Source organism: Populus trichocarpa, chromosome 19, assembly GCF_000002775.5.
Source record: "Populus trichocarpa isolate Nisqually-1 chromosome 19, P.trichocarpa_v4.1, whole genome shotgun sequence".
Lineage (NCBI taxonomy): Eukaryota > Viridiplantae > Streptophyta > Magnoliopsida > Malpighiales > Salicaceae > Populus > Populus trichocarpa.
In genome coordinates, this window is record NC_037303.2 from 10690636 (window position 1) to 10704080 (window position 13445).

Sequence of the window (13445 nt, forward strand, 5' to 3'; positions counted from 1 at the left end):
TAAACGATTAAGCCAATTCCTAAAAATACCAAATCTAAAGAATAAAATTAAAAACAATCTTATCACTCTTTAAAGCCTTGACGATAACATGCTTTGTTTTTTACTATTGGATGCAAATTCTCATATTCAATTTTTTTATGTAATAAGATTGAAAATTATGGAAGGATTTTTAATTTGAGAAAAGATCGAAATACGTGATTTGTTTTTTTACCCTTGTATAAAATTATCTTACAATGCCAAATGAAAAGGTAAATAAAAATATAGTACTATGTCAAGGTTTTTGGTGTCATACTAGATTGGTAGCCCTACAACCAAGTCCTTAATAGGGCTTGAATTTTTCCAAATCTTAAAAGTGAGTCCTCAAACCTTTAATTGTTGTAAATCAATAAATTTAAATTTTTCTCAACATCCTTTTTTATAAGTAAACAAAACAATGCACCAAGCCCAAACCTATAGTATTGCAATGTCAAATAACCAATTTTTCTTTTGAAAAAAGAAATTGAAGGACCAAAACATAAAATACTAAATGACAAAAAAAAAGAAGAAGAAATCACCACTATTAATTCAAAGAAGAGATTTAAGGTTTTTTGTACTTGTAATATGGTAATCATTGCATAAATATTTATTGGCTAAATAAAAAGATCATTAATTAATTTTTAGTATTTAACCTTATTTCAAAAACATTGTATGGATTTTTTGCAATATAACGTTTATATAATTTTTAAAAAATGATAACATTCTTAAAAGAATAAGTTTCATGACTTAATTCAGCAATGATCATTTATTTTTGGAGATATTATATATTTGGCTTGTGAAATTGTTAATTTTTGTATTCTACTTTAAGTTTTCCACTTCTGATATGAATTTATTTTTCTATTTTTTATAAAATACTTTTAAAATGCATACTATTGTAGTTTTAGTTCTTCTATTAAAACATCTACAAGGATTTATTAATTGAGTGCCTTCAATTTTCAAAGTTCAGAAACGTGTGTAGAGTAACAAATTCAATTAAACAACAATCAATTATTCAAAGTTAAGTAATATTCGTTTCACGTCATATTTGACAATGTTAATTAATATTTTTTAAAAAAATCATTAAACAAAAATTTAATTATTCTAATTAAAAAAAATAAGAGTAGAAGGAAATTTGTACAAAAAAAAGGGCATGTACCATAAGTAATAAACAAAAAAAAATAAAGGAAAAATCTTGTAGGGTTGCTATATGATTTATACTCTTTTTGCTTCTTCTTTTTATACGTAAGATTGAAGATTTATTGAAATTAAATTGTAAAAGAAACCAAGCGATCTTGTATTTAAAATTAAAATAATAAAATTTTATTCATCTGTTTAATCAAAATTACAAGATGGACTTCTCCATCTAAAAACGAGCCTATGAATGACGAAACCAAAAGAATTTCAGATGGAAGTCCCTATCTTCAACATCCGGGTGCGCTCATTATCCCAGAAATTATGGGCTTAACGTTAGAACATTGGGATTTTGAAGGGCCGTCTGGTCCGCTATATGCAAGTTTAATGTCAGCAAGCTCCACCTTCTCACATGGGAAGCCACTGCTGCAAGCAATCTGCACAACAACCGGAGTTGCGGAAGTTCCCCTTATATTCTTAAAACTAACACCACTGATCTTCACTTTTGATGGAGCCTGCAAAAGAAAAAAAGAAAGAACATTAAGACCCCAATAGACTTTTAGCAATCTCCCTAGCACTAAGGAACATAAAAAAATTAATATGCTTGTGTAGGCGTTCTTCAGAATTGCATTATGGATCTAGCATGATGCAACCAATTATGGAATGCAGTGCACAACATGTTTGCTTCACAGTCAATACTATGAATTGCGTTGAAACATTTTTTTTCATAAGATGAAAAAAAGAATTTGATAAATTGTGGAGTGTTTGAGCCACGAATTGGGTAAAATATTGTCACAGTAATTTAGTACTGTGAAAATATCCTTATGGTAACAGAAAAAGCAATACCTTTAGACTGCATTGGTTCCATGGGCAATACACTTGATCTATGATGACAGGGTTTTGGACATTGTTCATGACAATATCCTCAAAATGCATGTTAGATGCGACACCACCGTATAAAGCTGGCCAAGATTTTATTCTAACGCCATTTGTAGTATCTGAGAGGGTGCAATTCTTGACAAATATTCCAGAAACAGGTTTCTCATTGGGGTATTTCCCTAAACTTCCAACACTGATGCCATGGCCAGGTCCACATGTTACTCCTGTGATATGTAGTTCTTCGGTGCCATCTCCCACGGAGATACAATCATCGCCTGTGCCAATTTTTGAATCGATAATGTAGATCCCAGTAGATTGGCCGACATGGATTCCATCGGTGTTTACACTCTCACCAGGTGCACTCACGGTAAAATGCTGGAAGGTGAGGTTTTTGCACCCCAAGACGTTAACATGAAAGTTCTTGCTATCTCGAGTAGTTATATCTCGGACTAATGCATTGGTGATGAAATCGAACCTTAAATTCTGATCCATGTTAGAAGCAAACAAAAAGCAAATGATTAAAGAAACTTTGGTAGTGCCATAACATATAATTAAAAAATAAGGAAATTAGGCTTCATAATGGTGATTAGATTACCATTGGGAGGCTGTCACAATCTTTATCTTTCTGACATGTACTTTTGCTCCACGCAGCCTTTCCCTGCCCATCAAAAGTGCCGCTTCCCGACAATGTAAATTTATCAACGTGTCCGAAATTAACCCAATGCCCTCCTGAGAACTGATTTGGGTCAACCGGTGCCTTCAACATGCCATCAACTTGGAGCTCAATCGCAGCCTTGCAAGGACCTGCTAGAGTCAATTTCCGTAACGAGTATGTCCCACTTGGAATAAGAACTTTGCTGGGGTTTGTTGAAGCACAAGCATCTTTCCAAGCATTGGTTAAAGCCTAAAAATGGAAAGAGAAGGGAAATATTTAGAGAGGATCAGTAGGTCTCAAATTCGGGTGTTATAAGGAAACGTAAATAAGTTCTGACTCGAATACTATATATTCAGCTATTTAAAAATCAAACGCATGCATGCGAGAAAATATACAAGATACCTCTGTGATATCTTTATCGGAACCATATTTAGTCACATCGAAGACACCTTTTGATTGGGCTTTAGCAGTTGATGCTAACAATAAAAACAGTGAGAATGATATTATTGCTGAGGAGACAACTTTCAGGCCCATCTTTTTGTCAGCTATGTTGCTTTCTTTCTTCAATACTCTAGGAAAACGAATGAATTTCTTAATCTTCCATGTCGATCCTTTATACGGCGAGAGGGGAATTCAACACCACTCGTAAATTTATCAAGCAGTTGATGAATTTTGTCCATGTTTGTGCAAGGTTGTAGCTTTGCCATTCAATGTCATTGCTATTATTAGCTTCTCTTGCAATATAGCATATCAAAATGTTCTAAGAAAAATCTATATATATCGAGCCTAATTTCATGCAAAGATTTGTTTAATTCAATAAAAATTCTTCAATTTTTGAATACTAGCTTTCCATTATTGGCATATATACAATTAGAGTAAGCAATACATACCTAATATGAGTCAAACCCTATTGAGATTTCTAGGATTTAGTTTCTCCAAAACCTTCTTGTTATTGTTTTTATTACAATCATTTTCCGGAGAGAAGTGATTGAGAATAATGGATATTCTGGAGATCCTATATATTGTATGGACATATATATATCAATCACCCTGTCTATAGAAGCCTGAATTTAATGGAAAGATTTGTTTAGTTTAATAAAAAATTCCTTTATTTTTGAAGATTTTGTTATTGAAGATGATGTTTCCATTTTTTTTTTTTTGCCCTTGATATAGTATATAATAAAACTTTAAATAACATCAGACTTTCTAAATTATCTCTGTAATCTATTAAAAAAACATTGACAAGATTCTAAATATGCACACAGAAAAACACTTGATAAAAAAACAACAAAGTTCAATTATATTTCAACTCAATGCGCAAAGATGAAATTGAAAAAAAAAACTAGAGTCAACTCTAGTTAGCACGTCAAAATATACAACCACAATTATGAGACTGAGATAACTCAGTAAAAAACAAATCAAAAGAATATCATGAAGCCTGATTCCCAACAAATCCCATGCAAAATGGTAGAAAAAAGCAATTAAAAAATAAGACCAAAAAAAACATGGAGACCCAGTTAAGCTCAACAAAACCCACTACCTAGATCAAGCAAATGGAATAACCCAATTATAATATCAACTTAATCTTGAAAAATAAAACTAAAAAATGATTGAATTAAAAAAAAGACTTGAGGCAATCTCATAGCTTAGACAATGAAATTCGGTTAACCTGGTAGAAAGAAAATAGAAAAAAAAACAAAGCCTAACTTCTTTTTTTATAGAAAAATCAATTGTCGAATGATGAAATTGAAAAAGAAAATCAATGAAAAAACATCTACCCTTAAAAAAATAATCGATATCAACTCAAGTTAATTTTTCAAACCCTTGACCCGTCAAATCAAAATTACCATATCGGGAAAAACTCAAAACTCAATTCAAAACTAACCACTTGGTGAAGAATGAAAATGGAAAAAAAAAAATTAATTTTACAAAATAACCTAAAAAATAGCAATCCAAAGAATGAGGACCAAATTTAAAATATAAAAAAATATTGAGTGGAGAACTAACAGTTTTGGATTGAATGATGAAATTAAAAAAACAAATCAATTTAACAAAAGGATCCAAAAAAAAATTAACAATCACAAGAATAATGATTAAATTTGAAAAAATTAATGAGAAAACAACTTAAAATTTTGGATTGAAGGGTGAAATTAAAAAAAAATTACAAAACAACTTAGAAGAAAAAATAGCAAACAAAAGAATGAAAAACATATTTGAAATGACAATAAAATGAGAAGAAAATTGTTGCTACCTAATGTTTTACCCCAGTTTTCAAAATTTAAAATAAAAAATCTACTTTCAACGCGTAGTTTTTAACGCACTCATTGAGTCGATGTTAATGTTGCATTTTTTTTCAAAAGTCAAAAACACAAAATAAATAGAAAAAATAGAAAAAATGCATTTATATTTTAGTGATCTAATTGTAATTGTGGAAAGGAGAGAATTGATTTTCAAATTGGAAACCCTCTCACCAAGCAACCCAAATTTTAATCAAATGGTCCCCAATCGATTTTCTTAATCCAAGGGTCCATATTTCCTTGCTTTGCCTCTCATTTGATTTAAATCTCTACCACTGGATTTCAAGAATTAATATCTACTACTCATTTTATATAAATCTCACATCAAGAACAACTACAATTAAACAAGCAACTAGGCATATAAATTTCTTCCAATTAGACATACAAAATTCAGTTATTTCTTAACATGTTCTTCCAAACATATATAAAAAGTTCTAACAAAACTCAATAACAATGCTATCAACATCTATAGTTTTGCATTTTTATGATCATAGTCATACATGTATTATATCACATAAACATTATTGCATTTACATTAATTTTTCGATGTATACTTCCTTTGCATGAGACGTCAAATACATTCACAGTAAGATTCAACTTTAGGTTCAATAATTCTCCTTAAATTTCCCAAATTTCAACAACATAAATGCTTAAGTCAATATACGTAACCTAATACATAACGAAACTCCTTTAAAATCATTTTCTTTATAAATATATACGTTAATCTATCACAATATCACTTAACTACATACAATTCTACTTCATGCAATGTAACCACTCATTGGGCGACCATTGAGGCTTTAAGGATCCCATGGTTTTCTTCAGCATTTCTTCCTAAATTAATACCTAACTCCTAACCCAATTGATCAACTTATAGACAATTTACATTTCCCTAAAATTTCACTCTAAACCCAAGCATCAATCTCATGATGTCAACCTCAATTGTTATCTTTTCACATGAAATTGCTAGGTCAGGTGTAGAAGTCCTAACCGAAGATAATTGAGTCTTCGAACCCTAACTTTTCAAAATCTTCCATATTTTCCTCTTTTTTCCTCTTTTCTCTTAACATTCTCTCTCTAACTCAATCTTTTCTCTCATTGGTTTTTTTCAATTCCAAGAGTGGATGTGTTTTTATCTCTGAAAACACTCTCTAGCCTTTAAAAGTGCAAGAATAAAAGAAAAAAAAAAAGTGGTCTCCTTTCCCAAAACAACACCCCGTCAGTTTTATAAAGCCAATAATCAAAACGGTTTGACTATTTTGAGAAATGGTCCGACAGGTTCAGCAAATAGGTCTAGTTGTTTCTCAAAATGATTGGACCATTTTAGCTCCTGGAAAATTTGACATTTTGGCCAAAAACCCTTTCTTTTTCCATCTTCTTAACACTTTTTTCCCAATTTATTCTTTTCATTTTTTTTCATACCATTAAAGTATAATTCCAATGATTTTATTTTTATTTTTTATTTTTATTTTTATTTTATTTATCCCGGGGTTTACACAAAGAATTTCGTTCTGGTTAAAGAGAATTGTCATATTGAGATTTTAGGTTAACTGAGCTATAAACAAAGATTTCCGTTCTAGTTAAAGGGGATCGACAAATTGAGATCTTAGGTTAGTCTAATAGAAGACAAAGATTTTAGGTTCTGGTTAAAGGGAATCACCGAATTAGGATTTCAAGTTAATCGATCTGTGAAACCAAAGTTCTAGTTAAAAGAAATCACTAAGATGCAAGATTTCAAGTCAACTGAGCTGAGAGCAAAAGTTGTTGAGGAGGCATTTGTTGACCAAAATAGTTGAATTATAGTTCTGGTTGAAAATGATTGTTGGGAAGATAGAGTTTTAGGTCAACTGAACTAAAACTTTGAGAAGATTAAGTTTTGAAGAACAATCTTTCTGTATTTACAAACTTACAATGAAAAGCACTTGATAAGTTTTTACTCTGTAAGAATTATAAAGAGACGGCATTTGTTACTATTAAATTTTGATCCACTTTTCAAAATGTTCCGGGGAAAAAAAAAAACCCAGAAAATATGTTGACATAATTGCATCATTTTCAACGTCTTTCCAAATAATTTTAAATAAAAAATATACTATCCATGCATTTAGTTTTTAACGCGCTTATTGTATCAATATTAATGTTGCTCTTTTTAAAAAAAAGTCAAAACACAAAGACAAATCAACAAAGAAAAAAGAAAAAAATGCATTTATATTTTAGTGATCTAATTATAATTTTGGAATGGAGAAGACAAATTTTAAATTTGAAAACCCTCTCACCAGCAACCCAACTTTTAATCAAATGGTCCACAATCAATTTTCTTAGTCCAATGACAGTCGTTGATTCTTCCACCACCAGAATTGCCTCCTTGACCTCTCTACTATCAATATCATCACCATAAGCCTCCACCTCGAGTACCACCAGCAACTCTCTATAAAACCAAAACCAAAACCAATGGCAGCTAGCACCATGTCCACTAAGTGAAACAAGTCCATGTTCCAGTCATTTATGAAAGCTTTTTCACTATCGCTTTAGCTTTCCACCCGACATCACTCACTCTCTCTCTCTCTCTCTCTCTTAAAACCCATCTCCACTAACGCTGGGTGCCACACAATCCAATTTCGATCTGACCCCAATATGACAACCTGATCATATCCACGATTAGAACACAATACCAACAACCTACCCGTTTCTTGGAAATGGCAGGTGAAGGTGAAAACTAGTATAAAAGGAAATCATTTGGGAACTAAAGAAAAGAAAATAAAATGAACTGCCTTGTGTGATTTTGTTCTTTTGTACGTAATGGTGACACTCACCGCCAACACAAGGATAAGAAGAGTAAAAAACGTTCTAGAACCAACTTTTTTCTCTCTTCACGGGCGACAACACGTGGGTTCACGCACCACCATTCGCGTGGAGAGTGAGACCAACGCGTTGCCATTGTTCCTCGACTCCCGAAAGCTTCCTAGCACTGTTCTTGGGTTCCCAACAGATTCTCCAGATTAATTTGTGAATTTTGGGAGGCCTGTTTTGTAGATTCTAAATGTTTAATGTGTGTGTGTGTTTGAATTATTTTTAATTTTGGTGATTTGTAAAAATATAATTGTAGGATGTGTGAGTAAAAACTATAATAAAAATGAAGGATATGCGTGTGTTTCATTTGCTTTCTATTACCTTTTTATTTTGTGTTAAATAGACAAAACAAAAGAGAAAAAAGATGAAAAGATATATATTTTTTTATTTTCCTTAACCAAATGTTTTAATTGAATATGGTAAAAAAAATCCTTAAAATTATTTGAGCAATTTTTTTAAAAAATGTGAAATATTTTTGCATTTAAAAAAAAGAATATATTGCACGGATTTTTGTAAAATGCCAAAAGATTTTGGCCTGTATTTTAAAAACTATTAATAATTTATTTTTCGCAAGAAGAATATATTATTCACTTGTAATATAAGGATAAAAAACCTAAAAGGAGTTAATATAAAAATATTATAAGGGATAATAATTTTATTTTACTTACTTTAATATAAGAATCTCTAAAAGAATAGATAGGGTCCCTAGTAACCACGAGGAGGGCACGCCAACAACTTATAGAGATCAACGCAAATCCTGAGGAGATGAGAGACAAAATAGGAAAAGAAGAATAAAATATCACCGAGGAATGCAGTGTTTAGCCATCGGAGGAAGCTGCACGCACCACCAGAGCGCTGCGACTTGCTTCACTTATTGCATGTGCATTGCACGCACCAACCAATCTTTACATGAACATTAACTTTACTCCTCTGTATTTGATTTAGCGTAAAATCTGGTTCTTCAACCCCTAATTACTTCAAATTAGTAGAATTTAGTTTTATTCTGACAAACCAAGCACCAAAAATTTTCTTGGATATTACGAGGTCTCTATATCTAGGCAATCAAAATAAACGATTAAGCCAATTCCTAAAAATACCAAATCTAAAGAATAAAATTAAAAACAATCTTATCACTCTTTAAAGCCTTGACGATAACATGCTTTGTTTTTTACTATTGGATGCAAATTCTCATATTCAATTTTTTTATGTAATAAGATTGAAAATTATGGAAGGATTTTTAATTTGAGAAAAGATCGAAATATGTGATTTGTTTTTTTACCCTTGTATAAAATTATCTTACAATGCCAAATGAAAAGGTAAATAAAAATATAGTACTATGTCAAGGTTTTTGGTGTCATACTAGATTGGTAGCCCTACAACCAAGTCCTTAATAGGGCTTGAATTTTTCCAAATCTTAAAAGTGAGTCCTCAAACCTTTAATTGTTGTAAATCAATAAATTTAAATTTTTCTCAACATCCTTTTTTATAAGTAAACAAAACAATGCACCAAGCCCAAACCTATAGTATTGCAATGTCAAATAACCAATTTTTCTTTTGAAAAAAGAAATTGAAGGACCAAAACATAAAATACTAAATGACAAAAAAAAAGAAGAAGAAATCACCACTATTAATTCAAAGAAGAGATTTAAGGTTTTTTGTACTTGTAATATGGTAATCATTGCATAAATATTTATTGGCTAAATAAAAAGATCATTAATTAATTTTTAGTATTTAACCTTATTTCAAAAACATTGTATGGATTTTTTGCAATATAACGTTTATATAATTTTTAAAAAATGATAACATTCTTAAAAGAATAAGTTTCATAACTTAATTCAGCAATGATCATTTATTTTTGGAGATATTATATATTTGGCTTGTGAAATTGTTAATTTTTGTATTCTACTTTAAGTTTTCCACTTCTGATATGAATTTATTTTTCTATTTTTTATAAAATACTTTTAAAATGCATACTATTGTAGTTTTAGTTCTTCTATTAAAACATCTACAAGGATTTATTAATTGAGTGCCTTCAATTTTCAAAGTTCAGAAACGTGTGTAGAGTAACAAATTCAATTAAACAACAATCAATTATTCAAAGTTAAGTAATATTCGTTTCACGTCATATTTGACAATGTTAATTAATATTTTTTTAAAAAATCATTAAACAAAAATTTAATTATTCTAATTAAAAAAAATAAGAGTAGAAGGAAATTTGTACAAAAAAAAGGGCATGGACCATAAGTAATAAACAAAAAAAAATAAAGGAAAAATCTTGTAGGGTTGCTATATGATTTATACTCTTTTTGCTTCTTCTTTTTATACGTAAGATTGAAGATTTATTGAAATTAAATTGTAAAAGAAACCAAGCGATCTTGTATTTAAAATTAAAATAATAAAATTTTATTCATCTGTTTAATCAAAATTACAAGATGGACTTCTCCATCTAAAAACGAGCCTATGAATGACGAAACCAAAAGAATTTCAGATGGAAGTCCCTATCTTCAACATCCGGGTGCGCTCATTATCCCAGAAATTATGGGCTTAACGTTAGAACATTGGGATTTTGAAGGGCCGTCTGGTCCGCTATATGCAAGTTTAATGTCAGCAAGCTCCACCTTCTCACATGGGAAGCCACTGCTGCAAGCAATCTGCACAACAACCGGAGTTGCGGAAGTTCCCCTTATATTCTTAAAACTAACACCACTGATCTTCACTTTTGATGGAGCCTGCAAAAGAAAAAAAGAAAGAACATTAAGACCCCAATAGACTTTTAGCAATCTCCCTAGCACTAAGGAACATAAAAAAATTAATATGCTTGTGTAGGCGTTCTTCAGAATTGCATTATGGATCTAGCATGATGCAACCAATTATGGAATGCAGTGCACAACATGTTTGCTTCACAGTCAATACTATGAATTGCGTTGAAACATTTTTTTTCATAAGATGAAAAAAAGAATTTGATAAATTGTGGAGTGTTTGAGCCACGAATTGGGTAAAATATTGTCACAGTAATTTAGTACTGTGAAAATATCCTTATGGTAACAGAAAAAGCAATACCTTTAGACTGCATTGGTTCCATGGGCAATACACTTGATCTATGATGACAGGGTTTTGGACATTGTTCATGACAATATCCTCAAAATGCATGTTAGATGCGACACCACCGTATAAAGCTGGCCAAGATTTTATTCTAACGCCATTTGTAGTATCTGAGAGGGTGCAATTCTTGACAAATATTCCAGAAACAGGTTTCTCATTGGGGTATTTCCCTAAACTTCCAACACTGATGCCATGGCCAGGTCCACATGTTACTCCTGTGATATGTAGTTCTTCGGTGCCATCTCCCACGGAGATACAATCATCGCCTGTGCCAATTTTTGAATCGATAATGTAGATCCCAGTAGATTGGCCGACATGGATTCCATCGGTGTTTACACTCTCACCAGGTGCACTCACGGTAAAATGCTGGAAGGTGAGGTTTTTGCACCCCAAGACGTTAACATGAAAGTTCTTGCTATCTCGAGTAGTTATATCTCGGACTAATGCATTGGTGATGAAATCGAACCTTAAATTCTGATCCATGTTAGAAGCAAACAAAAAGCAAATGATTAAAGAAACTTTGGTAGTGCCATAACATATAATTAAAAAATAAGGAAATTAGGCTTCATAATGGTGATTAGATTACCATTGGGAGGCTGTCACAATCTTTATCTTTCTGACATGTACTTTTGCTCCACGCAGCCTTTCCCTGCCCATCAAAAGTGCCGCTTCCCGACAATGTAAATTTATCAACGTGTCCGAAATTAACCCAATGCCCTCCTGAGAACTGATTTGGGTCAACCGGTGCCTTCAACATGCCATCAACTTGGAGCTCAATCGCAGCCTTGCAAGGACCTGCTAGAGTCAATTTCCGTAACGAGTATGTCCCACTTGGAATAAGAACTTTGCTGGGGTTTGTTGAAGCACAAGCATCTTTCCAAGCATTGGTTAAAGCCTAAAAATGGAAAGAGAAGGGAAATATTTAGAGAGGATCAGTAGGTCTCAAATTCGGGTGTTATAAGGAAACGTAAATAAGTTCTGACTCGAATACTATATATTCAGCTATTTAAAAATCAAACGCATGCATGCGAGAAAATATACAAGATACCTCTGTGATATCTTTATCGGAACCATATTTAGTCACATCGAAGACACCTTTTGATTGGGCTTTAGCAGTTGATGCTAACAATAAAAACAGTGAGAATGATATTATTGCTGAGGAGACAACTTTCAGGCCCATCTTTTTGTCAGCTATGTTGCTTTCTTTCTTCAATACTCTAGGAAAACGAATGAATTTCTTAATCTTCCATGTCGATCCTTTATACGGCGAGAGGGGAATTCAACACCACTCGTAAATTTATCAAGCAGTTGATGAATTTTGTCCATGTTTGTGCAAGGTTGTAGCTTTGCCATTCAATGTCATTCCTATTATTAGCTTCTCTTGCAATATAGCATATCAAAATGTTCTAAGAAAAATCTATATATATCGAGCTTAATTTCATGCAAAGATTTGTTTAATTCAATAAAAATTCTTCAATTTTTGAATACTAGCTTTCCATTATTGGCATATATACAATTAGAGTAAGCAATACGTACCTAATATGAGTCAAACCCTATTGAGATTTCTAGGATTTAGTTTCTCCAAAACCTTCTTGTTATTGTTTTTATTACAATCATTTTCCGGAGAGAAGTGATTGAGAATAATGGATATTCTGGAGATCCTATATATTGTATGGACATATATATATCAATCACCCTGTCTATAGAAGCCTGAATTTAATGGAAAGATTTGTTTAGTTTAATAAAAAATTCCTTTATTTTTGAAGATTTTGTTATTGAAGATGCTGTTTCCATTTATTTATTTTTTTTGCCCTTGATATAGTATATAATAAAACTTTAAATAACATCAGACTTTCTAAATTATCTCTGTAATCTATTAAAAAAACATTGACAAGATTCTAAATATGCACACAGAAAAACACTTGATAAAAAAACAACAAAGTTCAATTATATTTCAACTCAATGCGCAAAGATGAAATTGAAAAAAAAAACTAGAGTCAACTCTAGTTAGCACGTCAAAATATACAACCACAATTATGAGACTGAGATAACTCAGTAAAAAACAAATCAAAAGAATATCATGAAGCCTGATTCCCAACAAATCCCATGCAAAATGGTAGAAAAAAGCAATTAAAAAATAAGACCAAAAAAAACATGGAGACCCAGTTAAGCTCAACAAAACCCACTACCTAGATCAAGCAAATGGAATAACCCAATTATAATATCAACTTAATCTTGAAAAATAAAACTAAAAAATGATTGAATTAAAAAAAAGACTTGAGGCAATCTCATAGCTTAGACAATGAAATTCGGTTAACCTGGTAGAAAGAAAATAGAAAAAAAAACAAAGCCTAACTTCTTTTTTTATAGAAAAATCAATTGTCGAATGATGAAATTGAAAAAGAAAATCAATGAAAAAACATCTACCCTTAAAAAAATAATCGATATCAACTCAAGTTAATTTTTCAAACCCTTGACCCGTCAAATCAAAATTACCATATCGGGAAAAACTCAAAACT

At 31.4% G+C, this 13445-nt stretch overlaps 1 protein-coding gene across 3 annotated transcripts; it reads right to left on the reverse strand.

The window, feature by feature from the left end:
* Nucleotides 1–1307: 1307 nt before the first annotated feature.
* Nucleotides 1308–12165, reverse strand: LOC127903907 (exopolygalacturonase-like). Of its 3 annotated transcripts, none has more exons than XM_052449601.1 (4): nucleotides 11975–12165; nucleotides 2621–2929; nucleotides 1993–2508; nucleotides 1308–1661 (listed from the first exon to the last, which is right to left on the reverse strand). In XM_052449601.1, the coding sequence occupies exons 1-4, from the start codon at nucleotides 12104–12106 to the stop codon at nucleotides 1437–1439; spliced, it is 1182 nt and encodes a 393-aa protein (XP_052305561.1). In that variant the 5' UTR covers nucleotides 12107–12165; the 3' UTR covers nucleotides 1308–1436. The 3 variants fall into 3 exon arrangements, with proteins under 3 accessions (XP_052305561.1, XP_052305560.1, XP_052305559.1); XM_052449600.1 differs by lacking the exon at nucleotides 11975–12165 and adding an exon at nucleotides 3083–3273; XM_052449599.1 differs by lacking the exons at nucleotides 1308–1661; nucleotides 1993–2508; nucleotides 2621–2929 and adding exons at nucleotides 10200–10553; nucleotides 10885–11400; nucleotides 11513–11821.
* Between the last annotated feature and the right edge of the window lie 1280 nt (nucleotides 12166–13445).

Coding starts and splice junctions, on each gene's coding strand:
- LOC127903907 (XM_052449601.1), bottom strand. CDS start 12,106: ATGGGCCTGAAAGTTGTCTCCTCAGCAATAATATCATTCTCACTGTTT. Junction 2,509..2,620: donor ATTGTGACAGCCTCCCAATG/GTAATCTAATCA, acceptor AACATGGATCAG/AATTTAAGGTTCGATTTCAT. Junction 1,662..1,992: donor GGAACCAATGCAGTCTAAAG/GTATTGCTTTTT, acceptor TTTCTTTTGCAG/GCTCCATCAAAAGTGAAGAT.